Consider the following 25,034-nt stretch of genomic DNA (forward strand, 5'->3'; position numbering starts at 1 on the left):
CACAGCTATTTTTCTAAATGAGGTAGAAGCCTACATATTGATTCTGCAACATTTCGAATGTAAATCATTATATGGACGAAGCACGTTGCAGGGTAGTATGTGTGCTGTGGCTCCACTTTTATTCGTGGAAAACTGCATGTGTGCATACGCGGGCGGGCTGCCTCTGAGGAGCGGACTAGGGAGGCAGTGCCGCCCTTTAACTTCTACTTTCTGCGCGTAGGTGGTATGCAACTTAAAGAGAAACGTGTCTGTTTTGAGATTTACTGTGTGCATATATTTGTTTGCATTTGCATAGAAAAAAGTAGGACAAAGGCCTTACCAGACTAAAGGGAACAGGATAGGGAGGGATTCTTCTGTTTTTTTGTTTTTTTTTTTTTTAATTTTTCATTTCTATGCCATATAAACATTTGAAAAATACACTTAAAAATATATCATTAATACATTCATTAATACACATCATTAAAGTCAAGGCACTTTAATGGCATCAATTAATCTTTCTCATTTTAATTTTTAAAAATGTATTTTCTACAGTTCAAAGTTAAGAAAGAAACTTGGGGCGCCTGGGTGGCTCAGTCAGTTAAACATCTGAGTTCGGCTCAGGTCATGATCTCACAGTTCGTGGGTTCGAGCCCCGTGTCGGGCCCAGTGCTGACAGCTCAGAGCCTGGAGGCTGCTTCGGATTCTGTTGTCTCCCTCTCTCTGCCCCTCCCCCGCTCATGCTTTGTCTCTCTCTCTCTCTCTCTCTCTCTCTCTCTGTCTCTCTCAAAAATAAACAAACATTTTAAAAAAAATAAAAGAAACTTTACTGAGATAAAACTTCATAGAGGAATCAACAACTTTCATTCTCACTTAGCAATGAGATAAATAAAATGTCTGAATTTATCTGCCCTAAAGAATATTTCACTATGAACTACAGTGTTTTAAAATGGAAACATGTGGCTTACTGTTTTTTGCAGAACATATGAACTCTTCTTGAATGGTGGCACTCCTTATGAGAAGGGTGTTGAAGTGGACCCTTCAGTATCCAGAAGAGGTATAGCTCTTAGGTGTCACTTCTCTCTCCTCGCCTTAAAAAGTAAACAGAAGATGCATCAGCAAAGGGAGCTATGTTCTAATAAGCATAGCATCCTTCACTTGAGTTCACACTTTAAAAAATAAGTCATTTGATAGTAAGGTCCTAATCATTTTGATCTAAGTAAGTGCTATTTTCTTGGTGGCACATATGAGACTCTAATGTAGGAAATTAGAAAGTGTGAGGACCCTTCATTAATGCCTTCTCATTGAACCCTGACTGATAACTTGTGACTGCCACAGAATTCATAAAAGAGGCTAATTCAGAGGTTGCCTTATTGTTGGTTAAAAGACGTAGACATTTCAAATTGTGGTCATAACATGCCAGGTTGCCTTTCAAAAATATCAAGCATTTTAAAAAATATATTCATTGACTGGGCACCGTGCTAGATAATGGGAAAATGGAGAGGTCCTTGCAGCTGCCCGGGCAGCTCCTGACAGATTTGAAACTCCCCCTTCACTTCTCAGACCTCCCTGTCCTGGCTTCATGACTTAGGCCACATGGCATTGCTGCTGCCCGGGCAACGCCTGTTCTTGGAACAGGAAGGGGTCTGGGAGCCGGGACGCAGTACGCTCTACCTGGAGTCAGACTTGCTTTGTAAACTCTCTTTGTCCCTTTGGGCCCTGGCAGCGATGATGCTGTCCCAGCCTCTGATGTAGTGGCAGCTCCAGGGTCCAGTCAGGTACTATTAGCAGTGGGGGGGAGGGGGGGGGGAGGGGGGCGTCCACACCATGCTTTCTCTCTACAGCAGCTCATTTAGGGTATGTGAGGGACTCCTGCTTTTCTTACAACTACTATTTATTACCCAAAAATTTTTGCTTTAGTATAAAAGGTACTTTGTTTTATTATACTCACCATCCCAAGCACTTAAAGGTTGACTTTTTTTTTTTTAAAGCACATGGGAATGTTTTCCATCAGATGATGACAATGAGAAGGCAGCCTCAACTCCTAGTAAAACTGCGATCTTCAAACAGAAGATCAAGAAACTTACTAAGGTTGGTACCCACTCACTTGAGGTCCTTCTGAATTCGTAGAGCATCTCACTTTTGGCTTCTCCTGCTTGGTGATCTTTTGTCGGTATTTTTTCCTCATTAATTTGTCTGCCAAGGATCAGTAGGGAAATGGAATGGTAATAAAATTCAAATCAGCTTACTTTTTGTTTTCTAGTAGCTCAAGTGAGACGTTTGGTCAGAAATAGTATAGAAACTTGGCTAAATAGGGCTTACCATCCTTGGTCTTATCATTAGGGAACTTTTTTTAATGTCAGGTTAGTTAAGGTTTAATTTGTATGCAATAAAATTTACTGTTTTTGGTTTCTAGTTCTTTGAGTCTTGACTAGTGTATACTCTCATATAACTACCACCACAACCAAGACGGAGAATTTTCCCGTCACTCTGAACAGCTCTCTCCTTTGTGGTCAGCTCCCTAGTCTTGCCTCACGCAGCCTCTCAACTGTTTTCTTTCCCAACAGTTTCGCTCTTCCAGAATGTCATACAGATGGAGTCATACAATGTGCAGCCTTCTGAGTCTGGCTTCCTTCGCCTAGCATAGTGCATTTGAGAGTCACCCTTATTATTAGAAGTTTGTATTAGCAGTTTGTTCCTTTTTGTTCTAAATAGTATATTCCATTTGATACATACACCATAATGCATTTATCCAGTCACTAACTGATAGACATCTGGGTTGTTTCTAAGTTTGGGCATTTATGAATAAAGCTACTCTAAATATTTGCACGTGAGGTTTATGTGTGTGGACACACACTTTATTTCTCAGAGGAATAAATACCAAGGCACAGGATTGCTCAGTGTCTTTTTAACTTTATAAGAAGCTGCCAAACTCTTCCAAAATGACTATAGCATTTTACACTCTCAGCAGCAATGTACAAAAATCCCAATTACTCATATTCTTGGTATTATGAATTTTTTCATTTTTGCCATTTTAATAAATAATGGTATCTCATGGTGGTTTTAATTTGCATTTTCTTCAGGTAGGCTTTTTTATTTTTCATTAATTTTCTCTTATTGATTTATAGAGCTCTTTTTAGGTTTTTATTATATAAATAATCAATATATAACTTACAGTGTTATATTATTTTCAGGTGTGCAATACAGTGACTCAACAATTCCATACATTACCCAGTGTCCATCACAACAAGTGGGCTCTCAATCCCTTTCCCTTATTTCAGGGAGCTGACATGCTCGTCAGTTCCCAGATCTTCCACCTTCTAACTCAGTAACCTCTTGGACAAGTCACTTAACCCTCTCTTTCAGGATCCCCATATCTACATCTTTTAAATGGGCATAATAATATCAACACCATAAAGCTATATGAGGTTTAATGAAAAGAAAGTAAATGGAACACCTGGATTGTTTTTATAATATATGGCATATGCTAAAACACAATAAGTATTAGCTATAATTATTTACTATTTTTATCATATATCTAGATAAATGCAAATATAATGCCAGGCATGGTACTATGTCATAAAATCTTTTCAGATGAAGATGTGCTATGTAGCTGATAAGATCAGAGGGGGGGTTGAAATAGGCTTTGAGGGACTGGAAGGGTGCACACACTGGAAGATATGCAGCTCTGGAGAGAGGGAACTTAACATGGGGGGCACAGGGTAGACAGGAAGGGTGGAAGGGAACAGCAGCGCCTGGGAACAGAAGCTAATAAAGTTGACCTGCGCCACCGTGACCTGCTTCACACTGGCTGATTACCAAGAGTCAGAGTAATAGATGAACATTTGGCATAGCCTTCTGAATTATTGCTTTTCTCATTCTGGATCATGCCCTAAGTTTAAGTATTCCTTGTTCTCATATCTGATACTGAAATGTGTTTTATAATTCTACTATTGACAGTTAAATCTTTCAATAACCATTAATAATGTGTTCATGGATATCATTCATTCTCTTGATTTTTTCCTCCCCCTGGATGTTTATGGAGACTATAGATTCCCTTTTTTGGCCCAACTTTGCTTGGAAAATTGTTATTTTTCAAGATTTAAAAAAAAAGCACAGTAGCAGTCTTTGTAAAAGAAAAGCCAAAATCCTGTTTGGCTTCATTCTTCCTGCTGCGTCGGCCTTCCACTCCTCATCTCATTGGGAAGTCTCCAAGGGTCCCCAAGTACTCGCAAGCGTATCTTTCAAGTACAGCTCTTAATAGTGTGGCTTTGGCCCCAAATCCTGGTTCCAAGATACTTTTTCCGATCTAGAGATCAGATCTGCCCGGGCGATGCAGGGGTCAGGTAGGCAGGCCCATGCTTCCAAAGCAGTGAGTGTTCTTCTGTTTGCTGGTTCTCAAAGAAGAGTCCTGAGTCCTTGCCCTCCAGGCCCCAGGAAGTAAGGTGCTTGTCTGTTCTCAGCACATAGTAGGAGCTTCAAGAAATGTTTCTAAAGAATGTCAAAGTAGAACTCTTCCTGCTCGAACAAAAGTGTACTTCTCAGGAGCTCTGCTCCTTCTCCTGCTGTTCCCAGCCTACCGTCCCCCCTTGTCTGAGTGTGCTCTTCTCCGCTCCCAGATCCCAGAGAGGGACCTGAGCACTGTCTTGAATTGCCACTCCACGCCGCATGATCCGGAAATATGTATGTCCGGTATGTCAAGTGTCAAGTGTGGGCCAGGCTCAGCCGACTCTCACAGAGACCGGGCCGTGGGCACAGAGAATCCAGAGACCCCACCGCTGGCTGTGGTGTAAGGGCCATGCTGGGGAGTCTGTGGTGAGAGACTGGGCACCGGCATAGGAGCTTTGGGGCATCTCTGCTCTGAGCCTGTGAGGCGGGACCGATGCACCTCAGGCCCCTTTCCTCCCCTGACTGCCATTCTCAGCGGATGGGAGAGGAAGGCAAATAATAGTGCCAGCAGCCCTCCTCTTCTCCTTCAAAGGTGCATCCCACTTCTGTCCCCACCCTCCCGCGTTTAATGAACTTCACCTTTGTTTAGCCAGAGTCTCCTGCTTAAAGGAGAAAGGACAGAGGCTTTTAACATTATGCCTAGGGACACACTACAAAGCACCCAGACCCACGGTCGGGAAGCCCAGTGAGAGTTTGCCTTTCTGCCCATTTTTACCCAGTGTCCTTGCCTGTCAGCTTCATTCTGCCCTCTCACCAGCCAGCAGTCTTGTGTGTGTGCCTCTGGATGTCAGCAAAACTGCGAATTAATCAATGTAGACTCACCTGCTTTACCAAAGAAACTGCACCCGAATCCTGCCCATGGGACTCCTTTTGTGGAGACAGCGGTAATCATCGTGACCCTCTCGGCGTGAGAGCAAAGAGGGAGCAAATAGATCCTTCAGTTTCACCAAGACTTGCCATTCTAATTTTGGAGCTGTTTTTCAATGGACTTTAACCTGATGTGATTTGGTGAAAGGCAAAGGCCCCGATGAGGGAAAGCCCTGAATTTAGACCCAGACTACCAGTGCATGAGTTCGGAATACCAAGCAATACCAGTCTGTAGAAGCAGGCTGTGTGCATGTGTGTAAATTTGCTATAAACTTGTTTGTCTTTGCCTTTTTGACATATCCCATCTTTTATTCTCTTTTACTTCTACTGTATTGTTCCTAAAAATAAATGAGATAATAGTGTTACTAGCCCAGGCCCTGTTATTACGTTCATTGCACTGCTGCCACCAGAATTTGCTGGTATATCTGTGAAATTAGAAAGAAGTATATTTTTGTTTCTTCAGCTTAGCCAACCTTAGTAGCTCAGAGCTTTCTGGTCATCTTGGGTTTGGGAAAAAGAGGATTTTCCTAAAGAGAACTAATCAAGTGCAGCAGTACTGCCTCAGGTTGTGTGGAGGTGCCCGAAGGAAAGGAGTACCCACACTATGGGAGGAACGGAGGTCTCTGTGGCAGGCTGGAAGTGATGCCAGCCAGACAGAGCAGGCGGCTCCGGGGGAGGAGAGGGAAAAATGGAAGGAAGGGTCCACCCCTTCCTCTGGCAAAATCAATGGCTGTTCTTTGGCATGAGACATGGTTTGGGCACGCAGCTGAGACACTGCCCACGAGGGCCATGGACCACAGGGCGGGATGTGAAACAACCCTTAGGAGCCACAGCAAACACTGAGAAGGCATGTAGTAGCATCAGCTTAGATGATCCTCTGTGGCCAGTCTTTGCAGTCCAGGTCAGATACAAGACCAGAATTGTAGCAAGATCAGAAAACAATAGTTTCTAGCTTTGTAGACCACACGCTCTATATGAATGTAAGAGAACCTGTCTTGCATTTTTGGATATTTCTAGAAATATATCGGTTAGGAAGTGGTCAGGGATATTTATTAAATTCCATGCAGCTACCCCTGGGGAATCCACTGCTCTGGCACCACGATCCGGATTACATTCATTCTGTTCTCTTCCCAGAGGCTGGAAGCCCAAGTGTTACCTCTGGGATTGATGTGCCTTCCTGCTAAAATGCTTACCCTAGAAACCAAAAGGACTAATTTACAAAAAGTTGAAATCTCTTTTTTAACTTTGGGTGGTTCTTCTTAAGCCCAAAGATATTTTCCTCCTTGAGAGAGGACATTGTTTGCAAGGTTTTCAAGATTTCCTATGTGGTCATTCTTTATGCTTAGTGACAGAGTTCATGTATTTCTAAAAATAACATTTAGAAAATGTGTATTTAGAAGGACTCAAGGCATTATCTTATAAGTTTAGCTCTTGTGCTCAGTGTATTCGCAGTGAGCATTTAGTCATGGGTCAGGATTATAAAGCACTCACGTGTCCTGATTATTATTATTGAATTCAATATGCAATAATACTGAAATTTTGTTCCTATTTTTAATAAGTATTTTCTTCTTTTTGATGCCGTTTTATATGAAATTGGTTTTAATTTTCTTTTCAAATTATTCATTGTTAGTGTATGAAAACATGACTAATTTATGTATGCTGATTTTATATCCTATAACTGCATCTGTTCATTTGAAGTGTTTTGCGGAATCTTTTGGGTTTTCTACTTATAAGACCATGTGGTCTGTGAACAGAGATAACTTGACTTCTTCCTTTCCAATTTGGAAATTTTTATTCCCTTTTCTTGCCTGGGGCCCTAGCTAGGACTTCCACTGCTGTGTTGAATAAAAGTGGTGAAAGCAGGCACCCGTGTCTTGTTCCTGATCTTAGAGCAAATGTTTTTGGTCTTTCACCATTGAATATGATGTTAACTGTGGGATTTTCATATATGGCCTTTATTATGTGGAAGTAGTTTTCTTCCATTCCTAGGATCCTTGAGTGTTTTTATTATGAAAAGGTACTGACTTTTGTCAAATTCTTTCTCAGCATCGGATGAGAAGATCATGTGGGTTTTTCTTTCATTCTGTTAATGTGTAGTGTATTGAGTGACTTTTTAATGTTGACCCACCCTGGCATTCCAGGAACAAACCCCACTTGTTCATAGTGTATAAACCTTTCAGCATGCTGTTGAATCCTGTTTGCTAGGCTTTTGTTGAGGATTTTTGTATCAATATTCATCAGGGATATTGATCTCTAGAGTTGTGTATCTCGACTTTGGTATCTGGATAACGCTGCCTTCAGATAATGAGTGTGGAAGTGCTCCTTCCTTTTCAGTTTTTTGGAAGAGTTTGAAAAGGACAGGTATTAATTTTTTTTTAATATTTGATAGAAGTTACCAGTGAAGCCATCTGATCCTTATTCATTGGGAGGTCTTTGATTATTGATTTAATCTCAGATTTTCTATTTATTCCTGATTCAGCCTGGGTAAGCTGTGTGTTCTAGGAATATGTCCTTTTCATCTAGATTATCCAACTTGTGGATATACTGTTATTCATAGTACTGTCTTATAATCCTTTTTTTATTTTTATAAAATCAGTAGTAGGATCTGTTTTCATTTCTGATTTTGTGACTTGAATCTTTTCTTTTTTTTTCTTACTCCTCTAGCTAAATGTTTGTCAATTTTGTTGATCTTTCCAAAGAACTCAACTCTTGCTTCATTGATTTTTCTGTTATTTTCTTTTCTCTTTTTTGTTCATCCCTGCTCCAATCTTTATTATTTCTTTCCTGTTGCTACCTTTGGGTTTCATTTATTTCTCTTTTCTAATTCTTTAAGGTTTAAAGGTAGGTGGTTGATTTAAGAAATTTCTTCTTAATTAATTTAAGCATTTACAGCTATATATTTTCCCTCTCAGCTTTGTACTGTTTTCACTGCATCCCATAAGTTTTGGTATGATGTGCTTTCATTTTAGCTGTCTCAAGATACTTTCTGATTTTCCGTGTGAGTTCTTCTTTGAGCCATTGATTGCTTAAGAGTGTGATGGTTAATCTCCACATGTTTACAAATTTTCTAGTTTTCCTTCTGCTATCAATTTCTAGTTTCATTCCATTGTGATCAGAAAAGGTGCTTTGTATGATTTCAGTCCTTTAAATTACTAAGATTTGTATTGTAGCCTAACATAAGATCTGTCCTGGAGAATGTCCCATGCATACTTGAGAAAAATATGTACTTTGTTATCACTGAGCAGAGTGTTCTATATCTGTGTTTATTTCAGTTGGTCTACAGTGTTATATCTTCTATTTTCGTGTTGATCTTTTGTCTGGTTGTTTTATTTTTATTGAAAGTGGTGTATTAAAGTCTCCTACTATGGTTGTAGACCTGTCTATTTTTCTCTTCAGTTTGTTGATACTTGCTTTGTATATTTAGGAGCTCTAATGTTTGTTGCATATGTTTATAATTGTTATATCTTCTTGATGCACTGACCCTTTTATTCTATAATATCCTTCTTTATCTAAGTTCTTTTTGGCTTAAATTCTGTTTTTTTCTGATATTAATATAACCACTCCTGTTCGCCTTTGTTAACTATTTGCATGAGTATCTTTGTCTATTCTTTTCAACCTATGAACATCTATAGATCTAAAGTGAGTCTATGGTAGACAGAATATAATTAGAGCCTGTTTTTCTATTAGTTCTGCCAATCCGTGTCTTTTTATTAGAGAGTTTCATCTATTTATATTTAAAGTAATCACTGATACTCTGGTTTTTCTTCAGATCATATAAATCTTCCACCTTTTAAAGTAATCACTGATAGGGAAGGACTTAGTATTGACATTTTGTTTTTGTTTTTTTACATCTTTGGGCGGGGAGTGGTTATCACTCATTTTCTCCCTTAAAGCCTTCCTTTGTATTTGATTTTTTTTTTTTTAGTGACACATTTTGATTCCCTTTTCCTTTGTGCAGATTCTATAGATTTTTTTCTTTGTGGTTACCATGGAAATACATATTACATATTAAAGTTATGACAATCTATTTTAAGCTGACATGAATGTAACATCAATATTGAAAATTTCTTCTGTTTTTGAGCCCTTACTTTGGACCAGGCATTGCATTAAGCATGTCACATTTGTCTCATTTTAACCCTTTTGGTAATCTTCTGAAATAAAGGTATTACTATCTGAATTCTACAAGTGAGAAAATGAAAACACAAGGAGGATAATTAGTTAACCCAGAGTCACATAGCTAGGAAGAAGCAAAGTCAGAATTCAGCCCAGGTCTGCCGCACCTCCCACATTCCACCCGGCAGCCGGAATGGTCTGAAATCATGTTTCATGTTTCCTTCTCATTCGTGAGATCAGCAGGGGTGGCCACATGGCTTTTGTCAAAACTTGTAGTTGACTAATCCCTTTCTTTCCAAGCTTATAATTGATGACTTTTCTTTTTTACTTAACATTTAACATGGGTATATATGAGAAGAGCAGTAGTGAGAAGTTGAGACTGTTGTTGAGTTGGTTGAGGTAAGTAAGACTGGATATATGCTGAAATGAAACACAAAAATGGCAAGACAGAGTTCAAGCTTGAAAGTGTAATGTTAGTTTTCTGAAGTTTACTATGGGCAACTGATAGTGGAACTTTTCTTTAAAAATGTTAAGCAAAACTTGAAACTGTTCATTAAAGTAGTAAGTACATATTTTTAAAACACCAGAAGTTAGATTGTAGGGATTTGTTTAATGAATATATGTTTTTATTCTTTAACAGTTTACTGCCTGAAACATTAATTGGAAGTATGTGTTCCATTCACCTGTTGATATTTCATCGCCAAATTCTTGGAGATGTACTCCTAAAAGACAGGATGAGCATGCAAAGTGCTGGTAAGAGGTCTTTGCAATTTCCTTCTGTGCAGTAATGCATCATGCTTTGAGTAAATGTGACCTATGCCAACTTTTATCTTCTGCATCGGAAGGTGCATTCAGAATAAAATATTTCAGTAGCATCAATGTCAATAAATTACTTCACATGCAAAACATACTCCATTGTGCACCTGTGTATATCCTGTGTTAGTTCAGTATATATTTAATTCTTTATAATATACATATTTTCACATTACAAATTCTGGAGATTTGAGATACTAAAACTCAGATACAATCACATTTTCCCTCAATGTTTTGAATAATCTGTTTTCACCACATGTTTGGTATGTACATCATCTTTTTGGGAAGAGACCAAAATTACCCAAAATAACTGGTTCTTAATGCACAATGTTTAAATATCAACAGACTAGTTACAATTGAATACAGGAAAGAGGTATTCAGATGTTCTGTTTTATTCTTGATCTTCTTTGTAAGCTTGAAACTTTTCCCCAGTAAAATGTTAAAAATATAATTTCAAAAAATCAGTAACTTGGGGCGCCTGGGTGGCTCAGTCCATTAAGTGTCTGACTTTGGCTCAGGTCATGATCTCATGGTTCATGGGTTCAAGCCCTGCGTCAGGCTCTGTGCTGACCGCTCGAAGCCTGGAGCCTGTTTTCGAATTCTGGGTCATCCTCTCTCTCTGAACCTCTCTTGCTGACACACACTCTCTCTCTCTCTCTCAAAAATAAATAAAAACATTAAAAAATAATAAATAATAAATCAATAACTTGTCACACATGATTGAACTTATAAAGAGATATACATATGTTATAAGAATTGCCTCTAAAAAACAGTTTAATTTTAATGAGTAGTCTTTGAACTCAGTAAATAAGTAAGCAGATATGTATTGAGTGCCTCCTAAATGCCAGGCACCATGCTGAGCCTGGTGATGGATGAGACAGGCTGAGCATCCCTCCCCTGGTGGATGGACAAACTTCAAACACAAAATGACATGAGTCATCTTTTTCAGCCTTCTAAAATACGCGTTCTAAAGGAAGAAAGCCAGGGTGCCTGGGTGGCTCATTTGATTGAGGGTCCAACTCTTAATTTCTGCTCAGGTCATGATCCCAGGGCTGTGGAATCGAGCCCCGCATTGAGCTCCATGGGGAGAGTGGATTTTGCTTAGAATTCTCTCTCTCTTTCCCTCTGTCTGTTTTGGTCTGTTTTGTTTCTTAAAATTCCACATATGAATGAAATCATATGGTATTTATCTTTCTCTGACTGATTTCACTTAGCATTATACCCTTAGGTCCATCCATGTTGTTGTAAATGGCAAGATTTCATTCTTTTTATGGCTAAATAATATTCCAATAATATTCCAACATATATATGTATGTGCATGTATATATATGTATATATATCTTTATCTATTTACCTACTGATGGACACTGAGCTGCTTCCATAATTTGACTATTATGAATAATGCTATAATAAACATGGGGGCATATATATCTTTTCAAATCGGTGTTTTTGGATTCTTTGGGTAAGTGTAATTGCTGGATCATATGATAATTCCATTTTTAATATTGTGAAATAACCCCATATTGTTTTCCAGAGTGTCTGAACCAGTTTACATTCCCACCAACAGTGCAGGAGGGCTCCATTTTCTCCACATCCTCTCCAGTAGCTGTTGTTTCTTGTGTTTTTAATTTTAGCCATTCTGACAGGTGTGAGGTGGTATCTCATTGTAGTTTTGATTTGCATTTCCCTGATGACTGGTTATACTAAACATCTCTTGATGTACCTGTTGGCTATTTAATGTCTTCTATGGAGAAATGTCTGTTTATGTCTTTTTCCCATTATTGAATTGGATTATTTGTTTTTTTGGTGTTGGGTTGTATAAATTCTCTAACTAGTTCCTTTCACCATGCCACAGTTATATCATAAGAAGGAAAGAGAGGTTAGAAAACAGCATTGGAAGAAGAACAAAATTTTACACTGTTCTCTGATCTTACTCTGTTCAAAGCCACTTCTACCCTAAAAGCTCTCTCTACTTGGTACAAGGCTCATTTCAGAACTCCCTGGGGAATGGGTATAGCAGCAGACGGAGCCGACAGCTTTGAGCCCTCCTGGAGGCTAAAGTGTGTAGAATGTGTTATCAACAAATCATGTGGCACAGTAGTTTTCATCTGAATGATTGTTTATATGTCTATTGCAGTCAAATACATTGGATAAAGTTTATATAAAATCCTTTCTGTTCTTTTGTACTTCAGACTTAATTAGTAACCCAGTGCTGGCCACCTTCCCCAAGCTCTTGGAGCAGCCCGACATGATGGACGCACTCAGGGTGGGTACATGAATCACGATGGAAACCTGATGGGTTCTAAACGCAGTGGAACACACCGCACGCGCGTTAGTGAGTTCTGACACCTGCCCTAGGGTTTTTTTTTCCTATTTGGACAATGTCTCTCAGTCCCTGTCCATTGCCTAGCTACCTTGGTCTCATCCTTCCTCAGTATGAATGCTACTTCCCCAGGCTTCCTCCCCTGACCCAGAGAGCAGGGGAGTGCTTGCTGTGCATACCGCTGCAGTCTCTTGCCTGTGGTTTGTTCCTTGACTTACGATGGCCACTGATCGTGTCCTAAGAGCAAAACTCCAAAATGATTTGTTAGATAAATCGACTGAGTTTTCAGAGGAGAATCAAGGCATGCGTGTCATTTTTATTTTAATTCAATGTACGCTGCCTGCTATGTGAAATAGGAATGGGCATGATTTGAACCATCTGAAATCTTGAATTTGGGGCCATTTTTTGGCTTTCCAAAATGGCAGTTTCATAAAGTTTCACTTAATGTTATCAGAGTTAACAAGTATTAGGAGTCCCTTAGAAGACAGTACTCAGATAAGATGATAAGTGCCACTCAGATAACATGATAGGTGCCACTGTGTAATCCAGGTCCGTGAAGATTTAAAGAGGGCAGCAAAGAAGGACAGGAACCTGTTCCAGAAGAGGTCCTTGGTGAGACAGACCTAATAAAGAACTGGGGCCAAGTTGGATTTTGACATGCCAAGATGGGAGGGGAAGACATTACAGGGAGAAGGATCAGCACGAAGGAGCAGAGAATATTCTATTTGCGATCAGTGTGGCATGTAAAATGTGTGTGTGGATGGGCAAGGTCGGTCTAAGCCTCACATGCCAGTGAAGAGTGTGTGTGGTAGACAGCAGGTCACTGTGCAGGGCTCTGCTGCAGGCCGGCTCCTGACACCCAGGGTGGAAAAGTGCACGTGCAGGAGAGAGGTGAGCTGTGCTCGGAGGGGATTCCTACCCATAAGGACAGAGGCCATAAGGCCTGACAGAAATGGAAGGAGGAAGCATTCACCACCCGAGATTTTTATTAGACTTTGAAGCTGATCTCATGTGATGGTTTGGCTGGGTTTGGGGTGTCCACAGTAACAATGAGTTTTCAGCAAAAAGACTTAAGAAAACATTCATGGTGTATGATTATCTGTAATTTCAGACAAGTTCAGTTGGCCCTATCATTAGAGAATGCAGAATTTCTCTTTTTTCCCCTAAAAAGTCATGAGTATCATAATATTTATTCATTATACAGAGCACAGGTACATCGATTCTATGAACAAATATTTTACGAGAGTGCACTGTGGCGAAGACACTGTGCAGGGCGCTGGCATACTTGTCTAGGTGTGTAGCAGTCATGGAATCCGGGCCATGGAGTTAGGATGGAACATTAGGGCTGATCTAGTCTAAATTCTGCATTTCCTGATGAGCAGTTTAGCTCAGAGAAGCGCCCTGCAGGCCAGCCTGGGGCGTGTCCAAATATGCCACCAGGCCCAAGGAAAGACACGCACGTAAGGTTGTTCAGACACATTGTTAAGTGAAAAATTTAAAAAAAAAACATTTGAGTTGTAATAAGGGTATTTAAATATATATATATTTACATTTAAATATCTGCCTGTAAAACTATCTGGAAGAATTTACTCTAGAAAAGCAATACTGATTACCTTTGGATCATGAGTTAAATAATAAAAATAAAAAAGAGTGGTTTATTCCTACCCTCTTGAGTCGTGTCTTCACGGCATACCATATGACTTAGGATCACCAGGCTGTGCAGCGGTAGCTGACACAGGTTTCTTCCTCCCCTGTGGTACCTGTCCAGCAGGGAGCAGTGGAAGACGCAAGGTAGTCACCCAAGGGTGTAGGCTGTTGGAGGCTCTTTTCTCATAGCATCATCTGGGATAAGCCGCTTCCTCTGTTGCCAGTTGCACCTGCAGGAAAAGAGAGAATAGAGGATTGCCCTTGGCCTTTCCACCACCTGTGCCCTGAAGTGGCAGAGGCCATTTCACTCGTGTTTCATTGGCCAGAACCCATCACATGGCCCCACTTAACTTCAAGAGAGCTGGGAGTTGGCATCTTCTTCTTGCTCCAGAAGGAAGAAGTGGGCCTTGGTATATAGTATGACCCTCCACACACTTGCTGTTTGCCACTGACTTACTGTAAGTGAAACACCCTACTGCTTGCTGGTAACTCAGTGCAAAAAGAGATGGGACCTTTACACAACTAACAACAGGCACGTTTTTCCTGACAATAAGTCTAAAGTTGCTAAGTGATAGTCACGTGAAGCCAGATACCTTTTAAGATTCGCATTATGAAGTGTGGGAACCTCTAAGTATCAACGTAGCCAAGTTTAGTTTGTTGTTGGTATTTTAATAATAATAATAACACCTGGCCTGTTTAATAAAGCACGCTGGCTCTCTAAGGGTCCTCTTCAAACTCTCTAGGACCTGCAGGTGCAGCAGTCAGTGAGGGTGATGGACCCCAGGCTCAGGTGGTTCTTCCGTGGTAATAACTGGCCATTCATGGTAACAGGTCCTGGTAAATACGACCTTTCCAAGACCTGGCTCATTAGGGGCACAGCCTGTGGTCTCTTGGTAGGAAACTTCTCTTTCATTTCATGGAGAATCTCGTTCTTGGTGCCATCATGTCATATCCACCCCAGGGCCTCCCTACTGAAGAAAGGGTTGATGCTTTCAAGGAAATCCATGAAATCAGGCATCAGCAGGAGAATACCTGCAAACAGGCATGAAGCAGAGGCTGGGAATAAGCAGCCACGAGAACAGGCACATCCCCCTTGCTCACAGGTTGCCTAGAACCAGCACTGAGAAAGTCTTCAAGTCACGTGTCTGTGGGATTAATTAAGCTCTGGGTTTTTTACTTCTTTAAAGAAGCTTGTACGAAGCTTTGTGGACAGATTGGAGTGCTTACTTGCAAAGCTGTGCCTCATTTTAGCTCCTTCTGATCCCCGTCATCATCATGGCAGACAGAACTGCCGAGAAGTATGGTATTTGGCAGAGTTTTCTATTTTCGCTGCTGTCTGAACTTAAAACCTTCATAGTATGTTCTTGTTCAGGTGCGATGTTTATGCATTTTGCAAGGATGTGTTAGTGTTTCACTGATTCTGCTCTTAAATTAGTTTCAACTTGTAAGAATCATTGTGCTTCTGAGGTATCTTTCACCACCTGGTCAGTCTGGCTCTGGCTCGTTAGCAGTAGGTGCCTACAGACCCGCTTCTCGCCCATGTAGGGTCCGTACAGCGTTTTTAACCCTGTTCACACATTTAGTTACCATGAAGTTGTATAAGTGTGACAAAGGCTTGTGAATACTCAGATTAATATGATACTTTGATTTACTTTTTAGAGTTCGTGGGCTGAGAAAGAAAGCACATTAAAAAGATCAGAGAAGGTAATGCAATTTTCCACGCTGAACTGAACATTTGCAATGCTCGCTGCTTGCTTACACATGCTAATAATGCCCGTCTTAACCAGAGTAGCCAGAGTCCTAATCCCTCCTCACCTATTAAACTGTGTCATCGTGGTTGCAAAGACATGTTCTAAGAAGGGTACAGGTGAGCAATTCCTCATGTGGAAAGAAACCCTTGATCAAAGCAATCATTTCAGATCGGTGAGTGTTATTTGAGATGTTTCTAAACAAAGTCTCCAGTTGGCTATCAGATTTTTCGTATTTAAAAAAATTCTTCTAGCTCTCAAAGTTCATATCACGTAAGGAAAAGGGAGAAGAAAATTGGCCTAAGCTATATCATACATTTAAAAACTGCATGGCTCGTGCTTCCATTACCATAGAAACTTGGTGATTACCAAACAGAACGTGTTTTCCTCGGTGAGCAGTGGCGTCACTCCTCCAATCCAGGGCTGACAAATGTTTTCTGTAAAGAGCCATGTAGTAGGTATGTCTGGCTTCACAGGCCGTAAGGTCTCTGTTGCAGTACCCCACTCTGCCAGTGCAGCACAAAGACACCTGCAGACTACGTGTAAACATCTGAGTGGGGCTGGGTTTCTATAAAACTTTATTAACAAACAGAGGCCGCACTTGGCTCATGGTCCATGGTTTCTGTACTTCAAGTCTAAAGTGTTAACTATCCACAAGGACCATGGGAGAACAAACAAAGTAAAAATCCTAAAAAATGTTAACCTGTCTTTTACACAATATATACTATATGTATAATGTATATAATACATATGCTATATATATGATATATACATATACATATACTACGTGTATCGTAAAGTGTATTGTGTCCATATTTGAGCTTCCCTTTGACCAGTTCCATCTACACTTGACCTTTGCTAAAATTGGCAGATTTAATGCTTTTCTAAGACAGCATTCTGGACAAGGCACTGGGCCTCAGGCCTGCAGAAATTGCCCGCACACATGGTTGCTTGGAGGAACCATATCTATGTGCAGGTCTGTTGTGTACATTATCTCCCCCTTCCGATGGCCATGCTCCCTGAGAGTCCTACCCAGCCTGCCATTGTCAGGGTTGACTGGTTAGGACCGCAGTACTCTCGTTACTGGGGAGGGTCTGCACATTCTTACTCCTTGGGTCTCCTTTCTCTGGATTTCATGCTGCCCTTCTTTTATAACAACTTAACATTGTCTCTGATATGCTATAACCTAATTAAGTGGATACAGCTACCTTGCCATTGTGTTCTAGTTGTGTTGTCCTGGAACCATACCCTTATCACCAGAATTAGATTTCAGCACCCCAGCGTCCTTGATGGCATGTGTGGGGCACCCTCAGTGGGGCTTAGGAGACACCCTGGTCTTAAAGAGTCACCCACAGACTCTCAGGAAGAACAACTTATCTCTACTCCACGGTGACTCTTGCTTGCTTTCATTTCAGAGTTCAGTTTCCCCACTGAGTGGCTGGTTCAGAGCCCATTACTTGCCAGGCACTAATGGCACCCTCCATCCCACCCCTTAGGTGGATTTTAGTTTACAGACTTCATAGAATTTAACACTTAAAAAGTACTGATGTAGATCCACTCACAGTTATTTCTTTCTGGTGGTGGTGTTTTCCCAGAGAGACAGAGAGTTCCTGAAGGCCATGTTTCTCCTGGTGTACCACGACTGTGTGGTACCTCTTCTGCACTCCACAGCCCTGCCCCCGTACAGGTGGGCAGAAGAGGAGACAGAGGCCGCCCGGTGGAAGGTTATCACGGACTTCCTAAAGCAAAACCAAGGCGGCGAGGGTGGTCTGCAAGCTCTGCTTTCGCCACATGGAGTCCACGAACCTTTTGACATTTCAGAGCAGACCTATGACTTCTTGGGTGAAATAAGAAAGAACACAGCCTGACAATGGTGGCCCTTGACCCTCAGCTTCCCACCCTCCTCGATACTTGAATGAAATGACAGACCCAAAGTAACCGTTCCATTGTAACTTAGGCTCTATTCTTTTTTTGTACAGACCACATTGTATAAAAAATACTTATCTGAGAATTTGAATGTGTATTGGTACAATAAAATACATTTCATAAGGAAATAGTGTTATCAAAATTTGGAGAACTTTTTTTCAATAACCAACTAAGTTGACTGTATCCATCTATAGATTTGTATAAAAGCAAGATTTTATCAAAAGCTAAATTTATGATCATCAAAGAAAATGAAAATACAAATAAGATATTGGGACTACATCAAAATAAAAAGCTTCTGCATAGTGAAGGAAGCAACAAAACTAAAAGCCTGCTGAATGGGAGAAGATATTTGCAAATGACATATCCGATAAAGGGTTAGTATCCAAAACATATGAAGGACTGATACAACTCAATACCCCCAAAATAAGTAATCCAATTCAAAAATGGGCAGAAGACATGAACATACATTTCTCCCAAGAAGGGAGAACAGACACTTGAAAAGATGCTCAACATCACTGATCATCAGGGAAATGCAAATCAAAACTGTGATGTCATGTCACATATCATGTCACATCTGTCAGAATGGCTAAAATCAAAAACACAAGAAACAAGTGTGGGTGAGGATGTGGAGAAAAAGGAAGCCTCATGCATTGTTGATGGAAATGCAAACTGGTACAGCCACTGTGAAAACAGTATGCAGATTCCTAAAAAAATTAAAAACATAACTACCCTACTATCTAGTAATTCTACTACTGTGGATTTCCCTAAGAATACAAAAACACTAATTTGAAGGGATACATGCACCCCATGTTTATTGCAGCATTATTCACAATAGCCAAATTGCGTAAGCGCCCAAGTGTCCATTGATGGATGAATGGATAAAGAAGATGTGCGGGGGCACCTGGGTAGCTCAGTCAGTTAAGAGTCTGACTTTGGCTCAGGTCATGATCTCACAGTTCATGAGTTTGAGCCCCACATTGGGGTCTGTGAGGACAGCTCAGAGTCTGGAGCCTGCTTCGGATTCTGTGTCTCCTTCTCTCTGCCTCTCCTCTGCTTGTGCTCAGTCTCTCTCTCTCAAAAATAAATAAACATTTAAAAAAAGATGTATATATATATATATATATATATATAAAAGATTATATATATTGGAGTATTATTCAGCCATAAAAAACAAAATCTTGCCATTTGCAACAACATGAATGGATCTAGAGAGCATAATGCTGAGGGAAATAGAGGAAAAACAAATACCATATGATTTCACTCATATGTGGAATTTAAGAAAACAAATGAGTGAGAAGAAAAAAAGAGAAACCAAGAGACAGACAACTATAGGAAACGAAATGATGGTAACCATAGTGGGGAGCTGGTGGAAATAGGAGATGGAGATTAAAGAGTATACTTAACATGATGAAAAAAAATAAATTATTTTAAAAAAGAAAATGAAAATACAGTCCGCAGAATGGGAGAAGATAATTATAAATCATACATCTGATACGAGTCTAGTATCCAGAATATATAAATGTATGATTATCGCTAATAAAAGTTATGTTGTGAAATGAAGGAGGAATCAGAGAAAATTATGCTATGAATCATTCGATTCAGTCTACTATTTGAATGCAATTTATCCTAATTAGAAATAAAAGTAGGATCTAGTTTTGCCTTTTTAAGCCCATATTAGTGCTCTTTCAAAAACAAAAAATCAAAAACCTTTCAGGCTTTGAGGAATGAGTCAACCTACCCCTATGTCATAGAACGAAGATTTTTTGCATTCAAATAAACTTGTAGCTACCGGTGAATTGTCCCAAACCTTCACTGTTATTGGGGATAGTACAGCTGGCATTTATTGAGTACCTCCCATGCAAGTCCGCAGTCAACTAGGTTAGTCCCCAGTTAACTAGGTTAGTCCCTGCAGCCACTATGGGAGGTAGGTACTGAGTTGTTTCTGTATTACTGCTGAAGAAAGAGGCCAGGCAGGTGAAGCACTTGGTCCAAAGACAGAGCCTAGTAACACAGACGATATACCAAGTAAAGGTCATGTATAATTTTCTGCAACCTAAGATATTCCTCTCATCAGAACAAACACTGAGGAGTTGCATGTGCAAAAAAATGTGAGAATGTTGTTTGAAGAAAAATATGATCCAATTAGAGTTTAACCTACATGGCCAGAGGACCAACTGCGGTACTTTTTCAGGCCACACGCTGCCTTAAAAGAAGCCCTTACTTGTAGAGATCCATCATATTCTGAAACTCCTTGGCATCATCGTACTTAACTTGCCCTCAACCCCTAACCTCCCCTTGGGCCTTCATCTCAGAAATGAACATGGTATGAAAGGGTTTCCAGCCACAAATCTGACAAGGGAACTTGACCGTGAAAAGGAGCTTTTACTATATCTACAAGAGCTATTTCCTGGAGCTTCTCTCCCTCTGCCCTCTGTGCCATGTGGGCAGCTGAATGTCCAGACGCCGCTCATATGGCCATCCTGACGCAGTGGCCCCACCTCTTCCCCAGCCGCTGGCTCCCTCTCTCAGGGACCGAGGCCCTTCCCAGCTCCTGCTTGAAGGGAAAAGGGTTTCCGCCTTCCCAAATGCAAGTAGTGAAAGTGTGTGCAGGGACTTTTCCCCATTCTGTCACTGAGCTGCCCCCTCTTAGGCCCCTGCCGTCTTGTTTGAAGATACATGCAACCATGTCACTCGCCCTTGTGAAGGTCATTTTTTTTGTAGAATCCTTAATGCCTTATTCTACTGGTTTGTTTTTTTAATCACTCAGCATTAGGCCAGATGGACATTTTGAATGAAAGAAAATATTGCTGGTGGATTCCTTTCTGTGAATGTACCCATGAAGAGCCCAAGCTTTCTTTACTAGATGTTTTCAGGCCATCTTCCGTGTTCATTTGCAATGTGTCATGATTAACAAATGGGGGCAACTGCATAGTTCCTGACACATGAGAGAAGTATGGGAACATGAGAGAAGAGAGTTTCAGAAATGATTAAGCTGAAAAGCAAGGCAAGAAGGCAGTCTACGAGGAGAAGACAGTTCCTCAAGCGAGCACATCTCTGCCATTAAGAGCCTCCACATTCTCTCTTCGGTCAATGGAACCTTTAAAAAAAAATACAAAAAAAAAACAATGAAACCTCCCTGGCTTTTTTAATGTCACTTTCTACTTCCAAAACAGGAAAAGGTTGTCAGGCAGCCAAAACCATCCTGGAAATGAGTCCTGGGGTCTGTTTCAAGAAGTGTGACTTGGCAACGCTGAATTAATTGTAAGTGCCTTGGTGGGGGAGGAGCAACAGGGTGGCCAGCAGGCCTTTGCAGAGTGACCCAGAATGTGCTGCCTTCCTGTGAGGCCAGGAGGACTCCCCACGGCAGAACCGATGGCGGCAGGGAGGGGACTTGAACCTGGAAACTACATGGCCCTCTCCTCCCCAACCTCCCAGCCTCTTGTAATTGATTGGATGTCATATCCATCAGATGCGCTGGAGGTGAAGAATGTTTCGATCCCCTCATGGGCAGGATGGTGAGGGGACGGGGTACGTGCCAACGAGCAGGTACTTCCTAGTCTTGAGTGCTTTTTAGGTGCCAGGGATGAGGCCAGAACAACTCACAAGGAACCATTTGAAATATATAATACCACACACAAACACAGCAGGTTTAACTTGCCAACCCGGTAGCATCTGGGAATCCCATCAGGAGAGGGAGGGAGCTGGCAGTGTCACCCAGCAGCCGAAGGCTTTGTCAGTTTGCTGCATTAGAGGATATCCTTTGCCGTGAACTGGCCCCACTTCCTCTCGCTTCCTCTCATGTGAAGCATTCCAAGTTGGGAGGTTCTCTCGGGCGTGGAGGCGATCAGAGCGAGCTGTCCCCTAGCTGCTCTGTGCTCTCTTTGCTCAAAGCAGAGAATCGAAGACCAAGCCCACCTGCTTAAGGCACCATGCATGAGTTTATCATTGTCCATTCCTCTATTCATTCAGCATGTATTCACTGAGCACCTACTATGCTCCGGGCCCAGCATAGTAGGCTTTGAAGACACAGGGGGAGCGGCCCTCACATAATTCCTGTCCTAACTTACTATGTGTGAGGTGGACAGCAGTCAACCCAGGAACCACAGAGGAAGAGCGCAGACTGTTAGAAGAGGTTTTGTTGTTGCCACTCTACGTGCCTTCCAGCCCCCCCCCCCCCGAGGCCTGGAAAGCTAACGGTGCTGCAGCGGGCGAGAGTAAGCAGTGGGTGTAGTGATTTCTCCTTATCTGCACCCTCTCTCCTCAACTCCCCTTGGGGACCAACTAGCTTCCCACCCATGTTTGGATGTATGCCCCACTATCTGAACTCCCACCCTTCCCTCCGAAACACAGGAACACATGGATCTGATAACCTTGTATCTCTCAGCACCCAGACTCACCACCGGATTTGGATGCAGAGGGTGGGTGGAGCCTCCAGTGAAGACATGAGTCCTTGTAGGAAACTGGAGGCCTCGGGCTTTATGACTCCACACTGACGCATCAGTTGAGATGCACGTCCGTATGCAGACAGCAATAGAAAACGAAAATCACGCCTGGAATACAGCTCAAATTCAGGACTTTGATCGTGTGTCTATTGCTTAGCCCATTTCTCATGTCCTGGAGACAGACTGGACCTTAACCCGGTCACTTGTGTCAGACTTTGCTGGCAAAGTTTCACTTTGCAGACCTTTGTCCTTTCGGAGAGGCTACCTTGGGGGATAGCAGAAAACGGCTCCAAGCTTTCTGAGCTCTCCTCCAGGTAGGTGTCTCTGGATGACCTAAACATAATACTATTAAGTCTCTCCTCTTTCCTTGAAGCTACCCTTTGGGCCTGAAATGTTTGGCGCCTGCTCAGACACCAGAGACACTGGAAGCCAGACTCTATTCTGCCTGATGGCCTCGAAAACGGCGTGAACCACACCCTCCTCCCAAGCTTGGGCCTCTCGGTGTGTGCGTTTTATCTCCCTGATTTGAGAGTCAAGGTGACCTTGACTTGTAGAGGCAGTAGCTGCAGTCGGGCTGTGCCTGAATCAAGAGACTAGAGCCAGTGGGACACGTGTGTCCCGGCAACATAAAGGGGGAAAGCTGTCTGTGCCCCTTTTTCTGCAGCAGAAAGCTGTTGCAGTGGCCGCTGGCATTTTTGCTGCCCAGCATCCATCTACTTTTCTCCTGGTAGCTTTATTCCTCTCCCGCTTCTAGAGGAACACCGCTTACACACACACACACACACACACACACACACACACACACACACACACCCTTTTATCCCAACTCCCTAAAATGATTCCCTAAAATGGTGTATGAATGCCTGAGCTCACCTGAAAATGGACCCTACACAGCATCCCAAAGGGTTTAGAACTGAGCTCCAGGGTCCCAGACTTGTCCCAGGTCCCAGAGCAGCACACATACACCAAGCAGATTGTGATAGCACCGCAAATCCTTAAAAATGGAACTGACACTGTTCAGTGCTTACAACCTGAAGCTAACCAGGCATTTGCCTGATAAAACAAGTGAATCAATGTTCTTACAGGACTTAAACAGGACCTGCAATGGCATAACAATATTAACAATGTCCTAATAATCCAAAATTACATGATATTTGGAGACCCAGGAAATTATCCACATCTCTCAAGGAAAAGGACAAAAGGACCATCAAGAGGAAATCTGAGGTGACCCAAGAGCTAAAATTGAGAACTTAAAGCAGCTATTCTAATCATGCTCCAATAAATACGGGCAGATCTTGAAAACAATAGAAAGATAGTCTCTATGGAGTAACAGACAATACAAAAAGAGTGGAATTGAAGTTTGGGGAATTAAAACTCTAATAACCAAAATGAAACCATTTAAGGAATGGACTCCATTTTTTCCTCTTAAGTTCTTTAAAATATGGGTGGTGGTTGAAAGCAAAAGTCATAGGATTATCTGGTGGGGTTTGAATTTATGTGTATACAGTACACACAACAATGTGATGGGAAAACAAAAGGGTAAAAGCACTTACGTGGTCGTAAGGTTTCTGCATTCCACTGGAAGTGGCGAAATATTAAATCTGAGTAGACCAGAAAGTTAACTGCAAATGTTGTAATTCCTGGGCAGACTTCTAAACAAACAGTAAAGAGGCATAGTCAAAACTCAATACATGAGCCAAAGTGGCCAATAAAAATATTCCAAAAATACAAAAGAATGTAGGACAGAGGAAACAAAGAAATGAAACACAGAGCAAACGAAAAACAAAAATAAAATGGTAGACCTAAATCCAAACATCTATCAGTAATTACATGCAGTCTAAATATTCTAAACACACCAAAGGCAGCAAACTCCAGGATGAATTTTAAAAGAAAAAAGACCCAACTAAAGCATAACCCCAGAAAAAAAATGTAAATATAGTTATAAAAGTAAGTTGAAAGTAAAGGCATGGAATGGTGGGTGTCTGGGTGGCTCAGTCAATTAAGCGTCCGACTTCAGCTCAGGTCATAATCTCATGGTTCATGGGTATGAGCCCTGCATCAGGTTCTGTGCTGACAGCCCAAAGCCTGGAGCCTGCTTCAGATTCTGTGTGTGTGTTTCTCTCTGCCCCTCCCCCTCTCAAAAGAAAAATAAACCATAATTTAAAAAAAAGAAACCAAGGGGTAGAAAAATGCAACCCCAAGTGTGTTATAATTACATGCAAACATCAATTACAAGCAACTTGTAATTACAGTACTTGCCCATATTGTTAGTGGGAACATAAATACAGTAAGACCTTGGTTTGAGAGCATAATTTGTTCCAGAAACATACTTGTAATTGCTTCTCGGCCTTTTGGCTTAGATCAAGTGTAGGATCTGTTCTTATCAGCAACATACTTGTAATCCAAGGCATTTGTATACCAAAGCCAATATCCCCATAAGAAGTAATGGAAACTTCGATGATTCATTCCACGACCCAAAAATATTCACATAAAAATGATTACAATACTATAATAGAATACAAAATAATAAAGAAAATACAAAATATAATGAAAAACAAATTCACCAGCAACTTACCTTTGAACACCTTCGTGGCTAGTGTGAGGGAGACGAAGGACGACTCACTGTCACTAACGGAATCACTGCTCTCTATTGGCGCCAGAGAATTTTTTTCTGCATGCAGGTTTAACAGGGAGCCTCTCCAATGACACTTGCTTTTGCCTCCTTTTGAG

The 25,034-nt window shown here is 41.3% G+C and overlaps 1 protein-coding gene and 1 pseudogene across 1 annotated transcript in view; both read left to right on the top strand.

The window, feature by feature from the left end:
* The window catches only part of NPHP1 (nephrocystin 1), a 56,827-nt gene extending 38,837 nt beyond the window's left edge, over nt 1–17,990 (top strand). The window contains exons 15-20 of the mRNA XM_029937845.1: nt 957–1,033; nt 1,968–2,067; nt 10,046–10,158; nt 12,411–12,484; nt 15,848–15,892; nt 17,532–17,990. Coding sequence (XP_029793705.1) covers nt 957–1,033; nt 1,968–2,067; nt 10,046–10,158; nt 12,411–12,484; nt 15,848–15,892; nt 17,532–17,804 — 682 coding nt within the window. The 3' untranslated portion in view covers nt 17,805–17,990. The remainder of the gene's footprint in view (nt 1–956; nt 1,034–1,967; nt 2,068–10,045; nt 10,159–12,410; nt 12,485–15,847; nt 15,893–17,531) is intronic.
* A 6,649-nt stretch (nt 17,991–24,639) lies between these two features.
* Nucleotides 24,640–24,740, top strand: LOC115290856 (annotated as a pseudogene).
* The last annotated feature ends 294 nt before the right edge of the window (nt 24,741–25,034 follow it).

This window comes from Suricata suricatta, chromosome 4 (genome assembly GCF_006229205.1).
Source record: "Suricata suricatta isolate VVHF042 chromosome 4, meerkat_22Aug2017_6uvM2_HiC, whole genome shotgun sequence".
In the NCBI taxonomy this organism is placed as follows: domain Eukaryota; kingdom Metazoa; phylum Chordata; class Mammalia; order Carnivora; family Herpestidae; genus Suricata; species Suricata suricatta.